Here is a 23,170-nt window from a genome sequence, read left to right on the forward strand (position 1 = left end):
AATTTACTTCTTAATGATTTCTGTTATGGATAAGAACTGGAATTTGAGTGCTCAAATTTTAATCCAAGACAAAAAAAAAAAAAAAAAAAAAAAAAAAAAAAAACCAGATATGCTGTAAGATTTGACTTCATATCTAGGGTTGGGAAGTTTTATGCGCTCTGATGCAAAGGTACTCAATGAGTTTCCACTTAACACAAAGCAAGCAACTGGGACTCTCTATCAAATCAAACAAAAATTGAAAATATATTTTGTTATCCAATCCTTCAACAGTAATCTGATTATCTAGATTTGAGGATTTAAACTTGTTGTTAGCTACATGGCAAATAGCAGTGTGCATTGTAAAGCTGCATGACAAGCAGTAATGCATTATAAACAGGAAACAGGATAATATCTGTCAACACTCTTATAGTATACAACAATGATATTACTTTATTTCTCACACTGTTGTCATTTCACACTGGATGTAGATGTTACTGCTAATAATTTGTAGTCATGGTATGCTGTTTCACTTAATTTAAAAAAAACTCTAGCAGTAACAGACCAGTGTACATACTGCTATCATGAATTGTGTTTGAAAGTAGCTCTTACTTCACTCCTGAAATAACTGTTTCCAGACCAGTACCACAACACATGCACATTGTTCTTTGTCTTTTAGCCCGATCTCAAGATGATCATTGATGATTAAAGCTTATTGTGAAAGAAAACAAACAAACAAAAAAAAAAAAGCTCTAGCAATCAAAGACCATTGTACATACTGCTATCATGAATTGTGTTTGAAAGTAGCTCTTACTTCACTCCGGAAATAAGATGATCATTGATGATTAAAGCTTATTGTGAAAGAAAACAAACAAACAAAAAAAAAAGCTCTAGCAATCAAAGACCATTGTACATACTGCTATCATGAATTGTGTTTGAAAGTAGCTCTTACTTCACTCCGGAAATAACTGTTCCCAGACCAGTACCAGAAGATCCAAAAACAGGTGCAGTAGTCCTGTAACGTGCCAAGGATTCTGCTGTTCCTTCCAGGGTTTGCTCAAATTCAAACTTACGGTATGTTGGTGCTGAGCTTCTGTTATTTTCCTGCTGGAACAGTGCAAGTGTTTAGTAATTATTATAATTTTTAGTTTTTTGTTTATTTCAATACAACATACTCCATTACACCACCTCTCCTCACCCTGCCAGCCAAATGCTGGCAGTGAAATTTTTTTCCACCACCAAGATTAAAACCAGCTTATCCCTGTGTTGAGCACAACTGCACAAGTGTGTGTTAGCAACCTTGGCTGTGGAGGCGGGTTTAGAATTTTCACTGAGACGCAGTAGGAGTAGGAAGAGAATGGAAGTTCAACAGAAAGGTGGAAATCATATCCAGTAGAAGCCAATGAAACAACAAATTTTTTAGTATTAATTGAACTTTGAGTTGTCAGCAGAGGGCTTCACAGTGAATACTTACAAGCAAGGCTATATTTTTTCAAATTTAATGAGCAAATTTTGTGGGGCTAAGTTACATCCAGAAAAGAAAGCACAAATTCTCATTTTAAAAAAGTAAACAGAAATATTAAATAATGATCACAAGAAGTCTAATTTACAGAACCCTTAAACCAAATGTAATCTCTAAACATTGTTATGGATGCAGAATTATATTTCAGAGCACCTATAAATTTCAATGCTGAGAAACATAAAAAGCTTACATATTGGAATAATTTACAAAAGAACAATATGAAGATGGATGAATGAAGAAGAGTTACTTGTATTTTATCAAGAAGAATTACTTGTTTTTATTGCAATGCAGGGTTTGTTGTTCCACAGAACAAATACAAAAATGTGTATGACATTAAATCAAAAAATTATTGGTCAGGATGGACACATGACTCAAGCAGAATCTCATGATGTTATTATGGTAGGCTTGACTTTCTGTCAAGAAATCAGAAGATTCTGTTAGTCACAACAGTATGGAGAATATAAAGGGTACTTCAGACCTACTGTACAGACACTTTTTCTTGGAAACAACAGGTCCCATCTTTTCTGTGCAAATTGCCTTTTAGGCAAACCAGTTCGGGTGAAAAGAATAGTGAATCTTACATTACTTGGTAGTTACTGGAAAAGGAACAAAATTTATTTCAAATGAAGAGAATAAATTAGTATCACCAAAAAGAGCTGCAAAATTCAAAATTTTCCATCTAAAAAAATATTTTATATTATGTACTACACTAATGTTATAAAACAATTCTTCTTGGCATGTACCGCATCACTCAACCAAAGCATGTGGGAACTGCATACGTTACCGTAACTCGCATTTCCTTGCTGCCAGCAGCATTATTCAAATATAAACAGTTATTTCTGCAGTAAATTCATTTCTGTGGTGGTCTTCAGTTTGCATATGTTGTTTGTTCAGTAATAGCATGCTTTTCTAGCACCACTGCAAGGGAGTCAGGCACATCATAACACACTTCCTGTTGACAAAAGATTCTCAAAGTGGAAGTGGGCAAATGCAATTCTCACTTATTGTTAGGCTTTTTTATTTTTATGAGCAAGTGGAACAATGCATTTGGGGAAAACACGTGTCTTCAGTGTGGAAAGGTGGTAGCAGCCATTTTGAACAGTTTGCCGAGAAGAAATACCTTCTTGAGCACAGAAACGGGGCCTCTTCGAAGTGTGTCACATCACCGAGGAAGAGTACTGAAATTCCTAGATTATATATACAAAAATATCAAGTGGATTGATATGAAGAAAAGGGAGTAGTTTGGTCAACTGGTTTGTAAGAAGTTGTGCTGTAATTTTGGTATAGGTTGTATCTGAGCACTGAGTAACTAATACTTGAATGACTAAACAGAAGCATTGGTGTTGGCAGCTAATTTAAAGATAAGTATGTGAGAGCATATTAAATGAAGTGTGGATTGGTCAGTGTTATAGTTTCATTCAAGCAAAAATCTGGAGATCAGAGAAGGGGTCTGAGTATTCATTGTGGGAAGTTGTAGAATAAAGTAAGTTTAATAGGTCCAACACTAAAGAAAATATGCTGTCACATATGCACCTGAGCAAGTAACATCACAATGGTCAGGTATGACTAACCCACAAGCGTGACAAATATTCTTGGAAGATTGATAAGTAAAATCTTTGTTTTGGAACAATGTTTTGACCAGGTTTCTATGTGTTTCCCTCTGATGAAGTGTATGGGTACTGCCAGGGGCTGTTGTTTAGCCATTTCTGATCATATCATTCACTTCCTGGAAGTGCGCCAGAACGCCAACTGTGAGTGCTCAAAAGTGCAAGTACCAGGTGATGAAGGAGGACCACGCACTGACCAGGGAACAGTTCTGGGGAAGTTTTGTGCTCCATCAGCGACACAGAACATGAGGAAGGCTTTAATGATATTGATTGCCACCTAAAAGGTGCTGCTGATATGCGAACATGTAGCAATAGCACTGCCCCAATAGGCAGTAATCATAGAAATATGTATCTTAGGAAATCCAAGTTAGTTGTTTGTTTACTCAGATAGTCATGGTTGCAATGTCACAAAAACTTGCAAAACAAACACAATCTTAGAGCTACCAGCTATGTGAAACCTGGGGACCCTATGCATGAAGTTGTAAGGAACTTACAGTGTCATAAAGCTACACAAGAAACTTAGTTTTTGGTCATAATTGGTGATGCAAATGATGTCTACGGTGATGAACTAAAAAGTGCTGCCCATGACTTAAGGAAAGCCCTGGACACAGTGAGACATGAAAGTGTAATAGTGACTCGAATACTGCACAGATACGACCTAATAGAAACATCATGTGTAAATCAGGAATTTATTAAGGCCAACAGGCAATTTCATAAAATATGTAAAGTATACAGAAACACAAACTTCCTAGATGTGCAATTCATGGAAAGGAAACTCTTCACCAGGCATAGTGTGTATTTCAATATTCATGGAGAAAAGTTCATAGGTTTAGAATAAATGTGATGGCTGAAATTATGTGCACAAATAACAACATTGTGCCTATTATTGTACCAACTCATAACAGAGAAACCATTTCATCACAAGTGAGAACACCTACAAAAATAGCAGCAGAAGAACAAACACAATCAACTGCAGTAACACCAAATACAGCAGTAGAAACAATAATCGGGGCAGAAATGCCAACCACAGCATCCTTGTCAACAGCAGGATCACAGACAACAGTAACAAAAGTAATCCCAACAATAGTAGGAGCAATAGCAGACATGGAAACAACCACCCACAGGGCAGCAAGCTGACAGAAAAGAATGCCTCCTTCCCATCTGAAGGATTTTTTAACTGTGGGCGTTATGAAAAAGAAGCCACCAAAATAAGTAACATTAAATGTCTAACAGTACTCCACCAAAATGTTCAGTGTGTAAAAAACAAAATGCAACAGCTGGAAGTTGAGTTACAACTCTTAGACAGCTTGGTTATATGCATCACAGAGCACTGGTGCAAAGAAAATGAAATCTTATATATTAAATTACTCTCATATGTCCAAGCCTATTCTTATTGCAGAAACACAATAATAGGTGGAGGATCACGTCTTTACGTTAAGAACGGTATTGAATTTAAAGTCAGAAATGATATTATCTTGTTAAGGGTAGACAAATACTTTGAAGTGTTAGCAACAGAGATAGCTGCTATAGATATGCCCAAGAAACTAACTATACTATTTGTATACTGTTCTCCCAGTGGTAATTTAAAGATATTCTTTTCAAAACTTATACAAAGCCTAGAACTAGCATTGACTCTTGAGACATAATATCCTTTTGTGCGGGGACTTTAACATAAATACAGCTAAAACAGATGACACCAGTAACACATTTCTGAATATCCTGCATAGTTTTGGAATGTCATCACTAGTCATCTGTGCAACAAGCATAACCACACATTCGTCATCTACCATTGACCATGTAGCTACAGATGTCGGCAGAGAAAACTGTGATGTACTTATTAAAAATCTGGGACTGTCAGACCATCTATGTCATTTTGTAGATGTAAAAGCTTGTGTATAAAAAGAATCCAAACTGTATGTACATAAAAGAGTCTACTCTCCATCAGCGTTGCAAGAGTTTTCCCTACAGTTGAAACACATGAAAGTAGGAAAGGAGTTAATACAGAAACTAAATGAACAGGGAATTCTCCAATTTCATGACTGAGTTTAAACTAAAATTTGAAGAAACATTCCTATTGGAACAACCACCGAAAATAAATGAATTACTAAAGGAATTATAAAATCTGCTCAAACTTGTAAATACCTAAACTCCACTAAAAAGGATTTTTTGCACTACTACAAAAACTACAAAAGGATCTACAGGAGGATACTCAATACTGCAAAGAAATCAGCCAATGATAGGTTGAGAAATTTAGGCAATAATAAAAGTAAAGCCACATGGATGGTAGTGGAACAAGAAACAGGATTTGTGAAGCACAGGCATACAAACACAAAAATCAAGAACAAGAAAAACTTAGCAAGTAACCCAAAAGAATTAGCAAATTATGTGAATACCTACTTTAGCAGCATTGCAACAGTTACAGAAAAATTTTCCAAAAAATGTTAATTAACCAACACAGAAGCATATAGCTCACTCAATGGTATTGCTTCCAACTACTGAGGATGAAGCAGAAATCAGAAATGAGTCCTTCAAAACTGGTTGCTTCCCTGACTATCCGAAACATGCAAAAACTTCACTACTTCACAAGTAAGGTAATGTAGTAAACACTGAGAACTATACAGACCAATAGCCCTATTGTCACCCTTTTCCAAAGTTATAGAGACAATAATGAAAAACAGGCTTATGAGCTATCTAAGCAAATTCAACATCCTCTGCAATGACCAGTATGGTTTCAGACCTCGTAGAGGCACAGAATCCACAATGCACAAAAACAGTTTTAGAAACACTACATGAGAACAGCTATGTAACTGGACTTTTTGTAGACTTGTCTAAGGAATTTGATGAACCTACAACAAAATTCTTAGCGTTGCATATTAACAGCCAAATGGAGTGGATTGAAACTGCTATGAAACTCTCATATCCACATCATGTTAGGCACTTAAGAGTCCTTGCATCCTCATGCAGAGACGAATGTCTGAAAACTGTATACTTTAGTTATGTTCATTCAATAATCAGTATGGTATAATTTTCTGGGGATACAGTACTCAGAATTTACAAGCTGTATTTAAAACGCAAAAGAGAGCGGTAAGAATTATAACAAAAAGCAGTAAGTGGGCCCACCATAGAGCACTTTTCAAAATGTTAGAAATTCTAACTGTTCCTTGTGAATTTATATTCCAAACCATAATTTATGTCAAGAAAAATATAGAAAATTATAGTACAAATAGCAGTTTTCATAACTATAGTACAAGAATTAGTCACTGTCTTCACCTAGACCAGAAAAATAAATATAAGATTCAAAATAGTTTTTTATGTGAAGGTATAATAAGCTATAATAAACTACCACTGAAAATATAAGAAACAGATAAAATTTACTGCTTTAGGAAAAATCATAAACTTTGCAGGAACACTGTTTTTTTTTTTTTTTTACACTACAAGTGAATTCTTTCTAAAAGTGATTGTAAATAACTTTATCTCACAATGTTTAACTATATGTAATGTTTTGAAAAGGAGCAAAAATTATTGTACGTAACTTATGTCTCACAATGTTTAACACATGTAATGCAACACTGTATAAATATGTGAATGTGCACAAACTGACAACATCCATACATTTTAATATATCTGCAGATGGCTAAATAAATAAATAAATAAATAAACGCTGTATCCATTAAACCTCACAGACATTCTGTGCAAGGGAATCGGGCACATCAAGCTAATATCAATGATGGAACAAAGTACATCTGATAACTGTCACTCCGATTACACAAATGCATAGCTGAAATAGTTTTTGAATGCAGTGATGGTCTGATCCTAACCAAAATTGATCATCTATAAGATGTACTGTTACAGTCTTTAACATTCATTACAGCTGTACTGCTCCATCTCCATAAAATATTTCTTATCATAATTTCCATTGCTAGTTTTGCCTCTGTATTTGCTATATTCTGAACTTTGATACTGAATTTTTGCTGTTATATTTTCTTAGAATCTGATGACACCCCTCAATACTTAATCAAGTCACCAATTAAGATTTTGCATAATTTAACATAATGTAAAATTATTTACAAGATTGATGTGATACTCCTAGCTAGGGTATCCTCAACACAAAATCATAACAAGGTTCTGTATACTTTTATAACTTATTAACATTTTCTGTAAAATACACAACTGTCAGCATTCATTGTGTGGTGTGGTTCACCACAGACACTATGCTGGGTATGCCAGTTTCTAGTTCAGAGGTTGGCACCAGACATTCAGAGCTCTGCCACCAGAGGCAGCCACACAGTATCTGTGGCTGACAACCAATGGCCGCTCCAAGGACATGCCTCCATCACTCATTGCAGCAGTGCTGCCATTGAAGAGTGTAAGAGGCCTCCACTAGCTATCTTCCTGCATATACTCATCTCCCTAGTGGTACTACAGCATTGATACAGAATTGTTCGCAGACTTGGATTATTCAGGATTGTATATAGTATTTGCCTCCACTTATGATCCATTGCAACCCAATGAAGTTAAGTAAATAATTTTTACCTAACTGTTGTTGTGTCTCTCATTCCCTGCTTTCTGTCTTATAACACATCACTATGGAATGTAACAAATCTGGTCCTTTGTCTGTCTGTTAATTGGCAGATTTGTACCTTGCTCAGACAGCAAGTCTGCAACATTTAAGTTAGTGTGTGTTTCTTGCAGATTCTTGGACAAGCATTGTGCTTGTCTGCTGCACTGCTTTCGAGACTTTCTTTACAGCTCCACTGTTTAAATTTTGTTTCTATTCAGTTTCTCTTGTGTATTAAATCATGATCAATATACTGCAAGAAGTATCTCTAAACTAAGTCATTCAATTGCAGGCTCAGCAAACTCAAAAGCTTATGGAAGGAATGACAAAACTGATGCAGTTCGGTGTCACTTTCAGCACCCCAATCAGTGCCACAACAAGCAACATCTATCTGTGCACCACAGTTCTGTGCATTCAACTGACAGCAGATAGAATTGTTCAAATACCAAATTTAGCTCAACATCCATTTCTCTGCACATCATATTCAAGATAAGGGAATAAAACCACATTTTTTGGCAACAGTTGGTGTCCTAGTATACAGGCTGGGATGAAAACTTTTTCCCATTGCCCGTCCAAAAAGTATAGACTGTGAGGATTTCATTGTTGTGTTAGACAAGACTTTCATGCACAAGTAAATGTGCTTGCTGCTTATTACAAGTTTTTTAGATTACATAGACAACCTCATCAAGTAATAAACAGAGGGTAGCTGATTTACAAGGTATTACCAGGCACTGCAAGTTTCAGTGTGAATGTGGTAAATATTACAGTGAAACCCATGATTTGAGATGCTGTCACCCAGAATGTGTCTGACTTTAGAGTCAGGAAACAAATACTTAGGCATGGACCTATGTTTGAAGCAAGTGTTAGAATTAATTTAGCCACAGGACTGTTATGATAGCACTGGAGTTGACTTTGATCCTCCTCATTTTTCTGTTTGTGAAGTGTGGTTGATAGTACACAAGTCACACACCCAAATCACGAGGTGTGTCACTCCAAGTCACAGCCAGGGTGACACCGTAGACTACAACACCAGCAAGCTAGCCAAACAGTGCGGGGTGTTACATCTTGCTCTTATTGCTTCATGTCACAGAAGTGGCGAGCATGCCTCTGCCGTGACGCAAAGTATTACCATTGCAGAAACCATATACATGTCTAATCAGTGTGTTTCCAAATGCAGAAGTCATACAAACAATCTGTTCCTTCATTGAAGTGTCAGTCTATAAATGCCTGCACCATACTTTCAAAGCCATCTAGTGCTAATAATGGTGTGAATTCAGTGTCCAAATCAGTCAAAAATTGACATGTCTAGAAGCATGGCTGTAATACGTTAAGGTCTATAACTGAAGCAGCAACCAGCCACAAGTATGATTTAAGAAGATTTATTTGTATCAAATCATGACCAGTTATGGATTTTTTACAAATCCATCTTCAGGTGGTTATTACACATTTAATTGTTTACCTGCTGGGGTCTTGTTTTGTATCCGTTGCTGGTCTGCTGCAGTAGAATGGACAGAAACTTTCATCGCATTTCACATTTTAATAACATCAAAACCTTTTCATAAATGCCTTGATACAGGTCATAAGAAGTTAATCTATCATAAACATTATCAAACAGTGAACAGAAAAACTTTATGACTATCCTATGTCTTACCAATAATGGATACAAAACAAAGCCCCAGTGAGAAAACAACAAAATGTGTAACAACCATCTGAAGATGGATTCCTAAAAAATCCAAATCCTAATAAATCCTAATAAACCTTGTTAAACTATACTTGTGGGTGGTTGCTGTTCCAATTATAAACTGTCCAAATCAGTTTCACAAAGGTCTCAGAACTCTTCTCCTATTCAGCAACATGCAAGCAAATTTTGTCAATTTACATATTGCTAATTGTAGTGTGTGCATGCAGTTAGATACTGGGCTTCAGTGACTATTTTGAACAGACACACTTAGGAGCTGTTAGGAAAGCCTAAATTGTTCAATTTTCAGACAGATCTCTCAGCTTATAACAGTCATGATAGTCCATTTCTTGGAGTCTGTAGCCTGCCTGCCACTTTTCAAAATGTTACAAAGACAGTTTCATTCACAGCGTTGTGTTCATGGGTAGTTGAAACTTTTTTGGTATTGATTTGTTAGAACGTTATGGGATGCAAAGTAAGAACAACATACTTTCTGTGAATTTTTCTGTGCCTCGGGACAGTGTTTCATAATTCTGTGCAGAATTCAGTGAATTTTTTCGGACAGATTAGGCAAAGCAATCTATTTTGAGGCTCATATTACAATGAAGAATGCACAACCTCAAGCTAGTCAGTGGGCAGCTCTGCAAGTAGCCATCAAGAAACCATCTGGCAAATTAAGATTGAGTACTGATTTCAAGGCTGACTGCTACAGTGTCTTCATGTATGAATTATTTAGATGATATTGCAGTTTCCTGTACTGCAGGGGAAGATCTCTCTAATTTGACAAGTTTATTTCAAGTTCTTTCTACTGCTGGACTCAAGTGCAACAAAGACATGTGTTCCTTTTCTCAAACTGAAATTAATTACTTAGACCACGAAATCAATGCTCAGGGCACCCATCCTTAGCAATCTCATTTAACTGCCATTCATGACCTCCAGCACCTGCAGTGTAAGTGAACTTCAAGCTGTACTAGGAAAACTCGCTTACTACACTCATTTCATTCTGGGTATGTTGCAAATTGTGGCTCCTTTGCACAGATTATGCAGGAAGAATGTCCTTTTCAAATAGTCTCAGGAGTGTCAAACTGCTATTCAAAAACTGAATGGCGCTTTGTTGAATGATTGATGATTAATGCATTTTGATCCTGCTAGACCAGTTGTGCTCTGGGTCAATGCTTCTTCATACAGAATTGGTCAGTGCTATTGCACAGAGTAGGACCTGTGGGTAGATCGATTGCTTTTGCATCTAAGTTCTTGACCAACACTCAGTGCAATTATTCCCAACTAGAGATGGAAGCTCTGCTATTATCTATGGTGTGACAAAATCCCACCACTATCTGTGTGGAAGGAAGTTTTACTTGGCAACAAATCACAAGCCACTGACATTTTTGTTGAGCCCCTCCAGGCCAGTCCCACCACGCACAGAGCAGAAGCGGCAACACTGGTCTTAGATATTGTAAAATTCCCAGTATGAAATTATCTACTGACTGACAGCCAAAGATTCCTATACAGAAACCCTCTCTCATTTACCAGTTGGCAACAATACAGTGTTTGACACATCTGAAGAATCTTGTTTCCATGTTCACGTGTGGGACCGTGAAACTCTCGATGGATTCTCCATCAATTATTGTTGGATTGCTCAGGTAATAGCTGCAGATCCCATTCAATAAATTCTGCTTCAGTACATCCACATCAGTTAGCTACATACTGTCAAAGCTGTTCACAATCCAGATGTTCGATGATACTTTACATTTTGGCATGGCTTGTCTGTACAACGGGGTGTCCTTCTGCTTTACTTGGGTAGTGACCAATTACATGTGATAGTTCCACAGTGTCTACAAAAGGAAGTTTTTTGTCTCTTGGACCAAGGGCATTGGGGCATAGTACTTACAAAGGCAACTTGCCCAACACCACTGTACATAGACTGGGATGGACTCACAGATTGAACACTTGACCTATCATTATCAAGCAGGTCTGGAGCAACAGGCTGCTCCATCTCTAAGGCTCTCTGATTAGCCCAAGACCTGCACTCCTTGGCAGAGACTACATTTTTATACTGCTGGTTCATTTTGGAACACCTATTAGCTAATGGCTGCATATTCTTACAGCAAATTCCCATTTGTGATGATGCAGTTGCCCACAGTGGCGAATATCATCAAAGCTCTAACATCAGTTTTTTGCCTTTCAGGTCCTCCCAGAAGTGATAGTCTCAGATAATAGACCACAGCTTACATCAATAGACTTAAAAAATTTTGGGATACCAATGCATTCAACATCTGTGAAGCACACCATTTCACTCGTATGCTGACAGTGAAGTTGAATGCTTCATGACATTTAAGTAGAAAATGGACAACTTACTTGCCTGCCACTTGCAGGAACAAGCTTTTGTGATGTTCTTGTCCTCATTCTGGTCCCAGCCATGCATTAACAAGTTTATTGCAAAACTGCTGCATGGATGCTGACACAGAATGATACTGCATCCACTGCAGTTTTCAGGACTGCTGCCACAGCACTCTAAATTTAATACAAATGCTAATGTCTTTCTCAGAGTTTTCAGCAGAAATGAACACTTGGAATGGGGTGTAATCAATCAAGTCTAGGGCTGCTCTCTTTATCTTGTACAGGGTTTGTCCAGGCTGTCCAGGCAGCATCAGTATCAGCTCTGCTCCTGTTAGCTGTGTGATCCTGCCACGCATTTCTTGAATTGAGACAGAGGCCTATAGGAGCTTGCAGTCCCAGCTGTCCTCACCTCCCTTTGGCCCCACACTGTATGAGGAACTAATAGCTGTTGACACAGCAGCATCAACACCACTACAGAGCTGGTATCTCAGCTGCAGAGGTCCAGTCCTCTGTAACCTGCTGCTTTTATGTACACCTCCAAGAATCCACCAGTTACCTTGCATCATTGTCAGTTCAAGAAGATTTTCTGTCTCTGGATGCGATTGTGCACCCTATGAATGGTTTCTCAGCTGGTGTTCATGGTCATTCACAAGGTGAATGCCAGGGTGTGCGTAGAGCTTGCCATCAGCCAGTTTCAAATCCTGGCCCCTCAGTAACACGGTGTCCAGACATCGCCCTCACCATCATTACCAGCCAAGCCAGTACACATCGGTGGTGAGAGGTTTTGGGGGTGGGAGGGAATGTGTTGTCATTCGCCTTACACCTAACAGGGTGTGTTGGTTCCCAGTTCAGAGGTTGGCATGCACAATACTGATGCCAGAGGCAGCCACACAGTAACTGTGGCTGCCAGCCTATGGTTGCTCCACCGTAGTAATAGTAGTAGCTGAAGTAATTGAGTCCTGTGCCTGTAATAATGCCAATAACTGATTTCTGACACAGGTTATGTAAATATTGTTGATGATGCTGTGGACCAGGAAGTATATTTTAAAAATGTTAGTATAAAATACATGGATGCCAATTTTTTAGAAAGTAAATCGGAATGAATAACCTGATGGAACCCAACAGGGTGTGACATTTGAATGAGCTGAGAAGTCATGGAAGAAATATGATGTGGATGAAATAGATGATGCATTGAATGAGTATTATGTGAAACATGAGCAGATTTTGAATGAATATTTTTATATAATGGATGATGGTGAAAAAATGTGATTCATTAATAACTGACAGTGATGTAAATGTGATGCAAACAAATAAATCTAAAAAGAATGAGGCTGAAATGACAAATGTACTGATAGTGAATGAAGCAGTTGGTAAAATAAATTATATTGAGGAAGAAAGTAATGACAAGGAGAATGTGAGCCAGGGATAATTAGTAGTGAAGTAAATGAGGAGCAGTTAGTTGAGACTAAGGTAGACACTGAGACGGAAACAGAATGTTTGCTAATAGTAAATGAAATGTTCAGCAAAGATCATTAGTGTATTAAGAAAAGATGTGCGAAACATAGACAATTAGCAGTAATATAAATGAGTTATCGAAAACTGAAGTGGAAGCAAACAAGTTGACTGGCAATGTAGATGAAAATGTGAATGAATGTGATACTAACATGAATGATTTTGTTGGGCAGAAATTTGTTGCTGTAAATGTTAACGGCTTTGGTGAAGATGAGGCAGGGTGTATGCAAGTAGTGAATGATAATCTTCACAAAGAAGATAACAGTGTGACTGAATGCCAGGCTGAGGAAGAATGTAGGTCTTCGATAAGCAGCAGTAACATAAATAATTGGCCTGTTATTGAATCTAGTGCAAGTAATTTTGAAACAGATTGTGCACAGTTATTAAATGAAATGGTTGAGAAAGTTAATGATCTTGTTAAAGAGGGAAGTTAAAACTTGTGTGTTTAATAATAAGGTACATGAAAATCAGGTAGTGAAAGTTAAAATAAATATTGTTGTAATGAGAAGTGTGCATGTTGAAAGGAAAACTTCATCAAGGCAAAGACACCTGTTCATAAGCTGTCAGAGGTAGTTATATTTAAGTTACTGGAAGTTGATTATGAGGTAAACAGTGAAATGGTTGTAGAAAGAATTCTTGGAATGGAAATACAGTAACCAATTTGCAAAAAGTAATATTTAGTGTAAATATACAGAAAGTAGTTGCTAAGGTAGATGTTATGTTGAAATTTTCGTGCTTTTTGTATGTCCAATCTTGTTATTTTTTACATTGGTGTGGCACATGTTTTTTGGGGGTGGGGGGGTGGGTAGGTGGGGGGGTGGGGGTGGGGGTGGGGGGGGGCAACAAGGTGAAATTTCACCCAATGTAGCAAAAATAGATGACGGGGCACATGGTCAATGTCATTGTGAACACATCAGTTAGTAAGGGTTTCACTAAACTTTGGTTAGCACACTATTTGACGCATATTGCCTCCCTCTCCATAGCTTGTAATCACTTCCTACTGTCTTCAATATGCATGTAATTGAGATTTTTGACATTAATGATTGAATTTCAAGTGTTATATAAACAAAAGAGGATGGAAGATGATTGAATTTCATGTATTATATAAACATAGGAGGATGGAAGCAAATGACTTGTCAGTAGAAATTTTGGGAAAAGTGGCCTGTTTGGTTTTTGAGTACAGTAAAGCTGAAATTTTGGGAAATAACAAATCTCTTCCAGCAAATAACTGATGTAAAATAAGTGATACACCAGAATACAAAAAACAGGAAATTTGTCAGACGGATTTTGATAAAGAAAACTGTAAGTATGTGAAATTGACAGAAAATTTGCACAGCAGTATTGTTTGTGTAAATATTTGAAAGAAATATAAAGTCTTTTGCTCAGTTTTAAGGAAATATTAAAGTTATTAAAATGCAGTAGATTACCTTTTTAGTAAAAGTACGAGGGCAGTTCAATAAGTAATGCAACACATTTTTTTTCTGAAACAGGGGTTGTTTTATTCAGCATTGAAATACACCAGGTTATTCCCCAATCTTTTAGCTACACAACACTATTTTTCAACGTAATCTCCATTCAATGCTACGGCCTTACGCCACCTTGAAATGAGGGCCTGTATGCCTGCACGGTACCATTCCACTGGTCGATGCCGGAGCCAACGTCGTACTGCATCAATAACTTCTTCATCATCTGCGTAGTGCCTCCCACGGATTGCGTCCTTCGTTGGGCCAAACATATGGAAATCCGACGGTGCGAGATCGGGGCTGTAGGGTGCATGAGGAAGAACAGTCCACTGAAGTTTTGTGAGCTCCTCTCGGGTGCGAAGACTTGTGTGAGGTCTTGCGTTGTCATGAAGAAGGAGAAGTTCGTTCAGATTTTTGTGCCTACGAACACGCTGAAGTCGTTTCTTCAATTTCTGAAGAGTAGCACAATACACTTCAGAGTTGATCGTTTGACCATGGGGAAGGACATTGAACAGAATAACCCCTTCAGCGTCCCAGAAGACTGTAACCATGACTTTACCGGCTGAGGGTATGGCTTTAAACTTTTTCTTGGTAGGGGAGTGGGTGTGGCGCCACTCCATTGATTGACGTTTTGTTTCAGGTTCGAAGTGATGAACCCATGTTTCATCGCCTGTAACAATCTTTGACAAGAAATTGTCACCCTCAGCCACATGACGAGCAAGCAATTCCGCACAGATGGTTCTCCTTTGCTCTTTATGGTGTTCGGTTAGACAACGAGGGACCCAGCGGGAACAAACCTTTGAATATCCCAACTGGTGAACAATTGTGACAGCACTACCAACAGAGATGTCAAGTTGAGCACTGAGTTGTTTGATGGTGATCCGTCGATCATCTCAAAAGAGTGTGTTCGCACGCTCCGCCATTGCAGGAGTCACAGCTGTGCACGGCCGGCCCGCACGCGGGAGATCAGACAGTCTTGCTTGACTTTGCGGCGATGATGACACACGCTTTGTCCAATGACTCACCATGCTTTTGTCCACTGCCAGATCACCGTAAACATTCTGCAAGCGCCTATGAATATCTGAGATTCCCTGGTTTTCCGCCAAAAGAAACTCGATCACTGCCCGTTGTTTGCAACGCACATCCGTTACAGACGCCATTTTACCAGCTCCGTACAGCGCTGCCACCTGTCGGAAGTCAATGAAACTATACGAGACGAAGCGGGAATGTTTGAAAATATTCCACAAGAAATTTCCGGTTTTTTCAACCAAAATTGGCCGAGAAAAAAAAATGTGTTGCATTACTTATTGAACTGCCCTCGTATGCCATACTGTTGCCCTTCATGCCAAGATAGTAGGTTGAAGTAAAAAGTAAGTAACCTTGCCTACAATAAAGTTTATTATGAAAATAGTGCCCAGGAAGTAACCCTTTTGGCATGTGAGAAGTAAAGCATTTCTTTACAGAACAATGTGGTTGGCATCAAAGTTTTGTCTGTCATATACTAAAAAGTAATGTCTTGTCAGTAATGTAGTTTGTTGCTGTGGAGTGTGATTCAGTAGATACTTTTTTTCATAAATAAACAAAGCTGTGATTTTGATGTTTACTTAAGGACAAAGGATACTTCTGAATGATGGAAAAACCTAAATTTTTGTTATAACTTTACTAAATTCTAATTACATTGACATACTATACGTAATTGGGTTTAGAACAAAAAATGATTGCTGTATACTAAATTTAGAATCAAGAGAATGGGACTGATGCCACAAAGTCATGTAAGCCAGCATGTCATCATTATTTGAATTACAGAAAACAATTAGTATTTTGAAAAACAATTGGAAAATTTTTGCATACTGAGTAAAGAGCAGGCAATCGACTGAGCACAATGTAGGGAGACAGGCGTGTGTGTGTGTGTGTGTGTGTGTGTGTGTGTTCCTCCCCACCCCCACCCCTACAACTAGAAAAAGGAAGTGCATTTCGAAAGCTAGCCAAGCTCCGTATTTCTTGTTTGCATGCCTAGCAATGGTGCAGCACTTCTGCCTTTCAGTGAGTCATTGTCTTCATCCTAAATAATTTGTTATAGATTTTTATGAGCCAAGATGTTGATCAGTGTGCAATAAATATTAACAATGACACACATCAAGAAATTTTTTGTTTTAACAAAGATGCTGTTTGTAGTGGATCCTAAACCCTTCCTACTAGTTTGTTGTTCAGTTACTTTCAGGCAATCTACACCATCACATTGTTTATATTTCACCACTTCCTTTATAAGAGAAGATGGTTCAATGGTCAGTAATTGATTATGAAATTATCACAACCCCCTGCCTCACCCAAAATTTTACATGTAATAATGAATTAAATGTAAAATTCTATTGCCAGGCCTATATAATTCCTTTTAAGCAATCATATATTCATTTATGTAAAACGTATTTAACTCCCTAGTAGCTTCAAGCAATGGAAAGAATTTAACAGTAATGTTTGCTGAAGTATGTTCACAAATGAAGCAATAAGAGCTAAAAAGAATGCCAAGAGGAAGCTTCAAGACAAATAAATTCAGCAGAATGAAGACAATGCTTTGGTAATGTTCTGAGGCACATTTTAATATAACTCATATCTTAATCCACAATTTCCTGCAAGTTTTAGTTTTCAGAACTTAGGTGTATGTATCTCCTTAAGTTTATAAAGCATTCCTAATTTTTTCTGTAACTATACTTATCTAGTAGACCTAAACTTTATAGCTTGTTAACTAAATTAAAGAAAAATAAAATTTTTGATTAGGAATAATATTCTAAAAATTAAAATGTAATATATAATAATTTTTATTCTGGTTAATACTCTTAATGAGCAGAATTAAACAGGCCTAGTATTTCAACCAACACGTCATATACACTCCTGGAAATGGAAAAAAGAACACATTGACACCGGTGTGTCAGACCCACCATACTTGCTCCGGATACTGCGAGAGGGCTGTACAAGCAATGATCACACGCACAGCACAGCGGACACACCAGGAACCGTGGTGTTGGCCGTCGAATGGCGCTAGCTGTGCAGCATTTGTGCACCGCCGCCGTCAGTGTCAGCCAGTTTGCCGTGGCATACGGAGCTCCATCGCAGTCTTCAACACTGGTAGCATGCCGCGACAGCGTGGACGTGAACCGTATGTGCAGTTGACGGACTTTGAGCGAGGGCGTATAGTGGGCATGCGGGAGGCCGGGTGGACGTACCGCCGAATTGCACAACACGTGGGGCATGAGGTCTCCACAGTACATCGATGTTGTCGCCAGTGGTCGGCGGAAGGTGCACGTGCCCGTCGACCTGGGACCGGACCGCAGCGACGCACGGATGCACGCCAAGACCGTAGGATCCTACGCAGTGCCGTAGGGGACTGCACCGCCACTTCCCAGCAAATTAGGGACACTGTTGCTCCTGGGGTATCGGCGAGGACCATTCGCAACCGTCTCCATGAAGCTGGGCTACGGTCCCGCACACCGTTAGGCCGTCTTCCGCTCACGCCCCAACATCGTGCAGCCCGCCTCCAGTGGTGTCGCGACAGGCGTGAATGGAGGGACGAATGGAGACGTGTCGTCTTCAGCGATGAGAGTCGCTTCTGCCTTGGTGCCAATGATGGTCGTATGCGTGTTTGGCGCCGTGCAGGTGAGCGCCACAATCAGGACTGCATACGACCGAGGCACACAGGGCCAACACCCGGCATCATGGTGTGGGGAGCGATCTCCTACACTGGCCGTACACCACTGGTGATCGTCGAAGGGACACTGAATAGTGCACGGTACATCCAAACCGTCATCGAACCCATCGTTCTACCATTCCTAGACTGGCAAGGGAACTTGCTGTTCCAACAGGACAATGCACGTCCGCATGTATCCCGTGCCACCCAATGTGCTCTAGAAGGTGTAAGTCAACTACCCTGGCCAGCAAGATCTCCGGATCTGTCCCCCATTGAGCATGTTTGGGACTGGATGAAGCGTCGTCTCACGCGGTCTGCACGTCCAGCACGAACGCTGGTCCAACTGAGGCGCCAGGTGGAAATGGCATGGCAAGCCGTTCCGCAGGACTACATCCAGCATCTCTACGATCATCTCCATGGGAGAATAGCAGCCTGCATTGCTGCAAAAGGTGGATATACACTGTACTAGTGCCGACATTGTGCATGCTCTGTTGCCTGTGTCTATGTGCCTGTGGTTCTGTCAGTGTGATCATGTGATGTATCTGACCCCAGGAATGTGTCAATAAAGTTTCCCCTTCCTGGGACAATGAATTCACGGTGTTCTTATTTCAATTTCCAGGAGTGTATATCTGGTAAAAATTTGGTTTCCATTACATGTGTATAATTAGATTAAATGATACCACACAGTTGTTGAATACACCACTCAACACAATATGCTTCACTTTAATGACTGCTTCATAGCTTCCACCATCTGGATCCTACCGACAAACACCAGCTAAAATAAATTGTAATATTTTAATATTATATATAATACAAGTTGACATAATGCCACTAAGAATGTTATTTAACCTGAGCTCTGTATCTGTGTGTGCTCTGTATCTGTTTTCTGTAGTGTTTCAATGATTCTAAGAAAATATGTATTTTCTTTTTCTGTATTGCTGCCCAAAGAATTTACTGTATAAATTTTTATATAATTAATGATATAAATTAATAGGGAAACATTCCACGTGGGAAAAATATATCTAAAAACAAAGATGATGTGACTTACCAAACGAAAGCGCTGGCACGTCGATAGACACACAAACAAACACAAACATACACACAAAATTCAAGCTTTCGCAACAACCTGTTGCCTCATCAGGAAAGAGGGAAGGAGAGGGAAAGACGAAAGGATGTGGGTTTTAAGGGAGAGGGTAAGGAGTCATTCCAATCCTGGGAGCAGAAAGACTTACCTTAGGGGGAAAAAAGGACGGGTATACACTCGCACACACACACATATCCATCCACACATATACAGACACAAGCAGACATATTTAAAGACAAAGAGTTTCGGCAGAGATGTCAGTCGAGGCGGAAGTGCTGAGGCAAAGATGTTGTTGAATGACAGGTGAGGTATGAGTGGCGGCAACTTGAAATTAGCAGAGATTGAGGCCTGGTGGATAATGGGAAGAGAGGATATATTGAAGAGCAAGTTCCCATCTCCGCAGTTCGGATAGGTTGGTGTTAGTGGGAAGTATCCAGATAACCCGGACGGTGTAACACTGTGCCAAGATGTGTTGGCCGCGCACCAAGGTATGTTTAGCCACAGGGTGATCCTCATTACCAACAAACACTGTCTGCCTGTGTCCATTCATGTGAATGGACAGTTTGTTGCTGGTCATTCCCACATAGAATGCGTCACAGTGTAGGCAGGTCAGTTGGTAAATCACGTGGGTGCTTTCACACGTGGCTCTGCCTTTGATCGTGTACACCTTCCGGGTTACAGGACTGGAGTAGGTGGTGGTGGGAGGGTGCATGGGACAGGTTTTACACCGGGGGCGGTTACAAGGGTAGGAGCCAGAGGGTGGGGAAGGTGGTTTGGGGATTTCATAGGGATTTCTTCATGAAATCCTCCCCACTCCACCAAGAGTGTCTTTCCGCCGTCCACCTAACCTTCGTAACCTCTTAGTTCATCCCACGAGTCAGCATGTTCGCTAGATGGTGAGTGGCAATTTTCCTTTTCATAATATTGTTACATTCCATCCTGCATCTTCCATTGTTTGATTACTAAGCTTTAACATTTTTCATAAACCAAACAACGCCAAAATTCATTTTTGATTCAAAATGGCAACATCTAATGTAGCCAATTTTCAAAAATCATGGAATTTTTGAAATTAACTAATATATGTATGCCAGTATTTAAATAGCATACCCCACCCCAAAATTGCCAGTCTGCTGTCAGAATTAAACCGAGCAGTATCTACGAGTCTGTGGCCATCAAGCAGTGATGAAACTTCGCTATGACAGTTTGTGAGAGTCTGCATCAATGTTATGTGGTTACTTGATGGTCGCAGACCTTTGCAAAAGATGTTAATATAACAGTTGCTCCCCCTCCCTCCCCACCACCAAGCTGTTACATTAACATCTTGCGCAAAGGTCTGTGACGATCAAGTAACCGTGTAACATTGATACATCTTCAAATATCAGGCACAATAGTGTCAGTGTTCCACAAATGCTATTTACTTGACACTATAATTAATTTTGGTTATTGTACTCCAAGTTATATCATGTGCACTTGATTTCATATTTCTGACACTACAATTTATCCCACTAAGAAATTCAACAAATATTTTGTCATTAATTAATGATTGGATTATTTTAGTGAAGGAAGAGATGTACATCTTTTTACCTGTGTAACTGTGAAGTGTAATTCTGGAACTGGTCAATGACAATGTTATTGTGCTAGGAAGCCACTAAAAATCCAATTATTGTGTGGTCAACATCTTTTGACACTATCCATACCAGATAGGGTTGATAGAAGAGATAGAGAAGATCCAATGGAGAGCCACACTTCGTTACAGGATCGTTTAGAAATTGCAAAAGCATTACGGAGATTATAGATAAACTCTGGTGGAAGACTCTGCAGGAGAGATGCTCAGTAGCTCGGTATGGGCTTTTGTTGATGTTTCGAGAACATACCTTCACCGAGGAGTCAAGCAGTATATTGCTCCCTCCTACATATATCTCGCAAAGAGACCATGAGGATAAAATCAGAGAGATTAGAGCCCACACAGAGGCATACCGACAATCTTTCTTTCCACGAACAATATGAGACTGGAATAGAAGGGAGAACTGATAGAGGTACTCAAGGTACCCTCCGCCACACACCGTCAGGTGGCTTGCGGAGTATGGATGTAGATGTAGATGGATGTAGATGTAGATGTATCTTTCTAGAGTCAGTTTTCAGCATATTATTTCAGAAAATCATGATATGAGACTTTGTGATATGTGGAAGTGAGTGCACAACAAGGAAGAGGCATGACACAGAGCAAAGCATGTCCCTACTGTTACATGCAGTACAAAAACCCACTTAATTTTATTCTTCTCCAAAATCTTGGAAGGGGTTGGTCCCACATACAGCAAAAATGTCAGGTTTTGCTGCCATCTTCCTTCTTTTCCTTTTTCTTGAATGTTTCATGTAGGTGTTATAACATAGAGGGAAGGCTCTCATTTTGGCAGCCAGCTCAGATTTAGTGCACTACTGTGGAGAGTATCAAAAAGTCTTGCACTGCATAGTGGCACCTTGCTGTGTTTGGGTACAGATCCATGTGTGCATTCATGTATTACACAATAACCAACAAAGATAAGCAACCACTTTCTACTACTTTCATTGTGAACTTTATGCTTTTGTATATACTGTTGACGTGCTGCAGGAACTCCAGCAGGTTTTCTTACCTATGGAGACAAACCATGAAAGTGTTGTTCACATAGCTGTAGAATGGCTTTGGCTTGATCTGAGCAGCTTCAGGCATAGTTTCCCCAAAGTGTTCCATGTATAAGTTGGCAATCCCTGTTCATAGAACTGACCACCAAATTTAAAATAAGTGATGGTGAGCATGTATAAAAACTGTTCTATTGTGTCCTTCTCATGGTGCTTCTCCAGCAACTGTAGGGAGTCTTTTAGTGGTAACCAAATGAGATAATGTTAAAGCATGTTACCTCAGAGATATGACACAAACTCAGTTGAGTTTTTGATCTGCTGGACACAGTATTCCACCAGTGACTTTAGCAGCTTCGGTAAAAGTTTACTCAAAGTATAGGTCAGAGAATTTATTGTATCCATGGTCAGTTATAGTCATGCTTCCTTGCTGCATAATTTTTGGAGACCACAGAGACAAGGTGGTGTCAGTGCTCAAAGATACAATGTTCTAATAGCCTTCTTGTATAAACCCAAATTGTAAAGGTGTGAGAGGGTCTTCTACATTGTTCCTAGTGTAGGCTTCCTTCCTAACTTTTTGTACACCAGACCTTGTACTAATGTCCCAGTTTCCACCAGTTTTCTTGTATCTTTGTGAACTTTAAAATTTTTGCAATGAACTGAATAATCAAAGAAGTTTCAGACTTGCTGCCAGTTGTCATTAACTACAATACACAATATTTCAAACGGTCACCTGCCAGTCATCTTCAGATGAGCTGTTGATGACTTGATGGGCTGCCTGAAGGTGACTGGCATGCACCCAGTTGAGGAACAGTGTACTGTAGTTGATGATGACTGGCAGCTTGCCTGAGATATTCTGAGCATTGTTTTGGTCTGCTGCAATTTTGACCCAAAATGGACAAATTATAGCATCCAGCTGGGTTCAGACATGTTTCTAGAATATGTCAAGTATCAGTAGGACATCTTTTGAAATATCTTTCTGCAACAAATATTTTATTTGGCTCATTTTCTGAGAATAATTCATCAGAACAATTCACTGACAAAGTCTATATTCATATATGTCAGTAATGTGTTAGAGACTCTAGAAATGCTCACATTCTTGCTGCAATAAATCTTAATCCACCTCTCTCTACAT

General features: G+C 39.2%; 1 protein-coding gene across 1 annotated transcript in view; it reads right to left on the reverse strand.

The window, feature by feature from the left end:
- The window catches only part of LOC126416990 (uncharacterized), a 335,028-nt gene that overhangs the window by 18,199 nt on the left and 293,659 nt on the right, over positions 1 to 23,170 (reverse strand). Inside the window, exon 26 of the mRNA XM_050084875.1 lies at positions 929 to 1,080. Coding sequence (XP_049940832.1) covers positions 929 to 1,080 — 152 coding nt within the window. The remainder of the gene's footprint in view (positions 1 to 928; positions 1,081 to 23,170) is intronic.

Source organism: Schistocerca serialis, chromosome 8 (genome assembly GCF_023864345.2).
Source record: "Schistocerca serialis cubense isolate TAMUIC-IGC-003099 chromosome 8, iqSchSeri2.2, whole genome shotgun sequence".
NCBI classification, from domain to species: Eukaryota; Metazoa; Arthropoda; class Insecta; order Orthoptera; family Acrididae; genus Schistocerca; species Schistocerca serialis.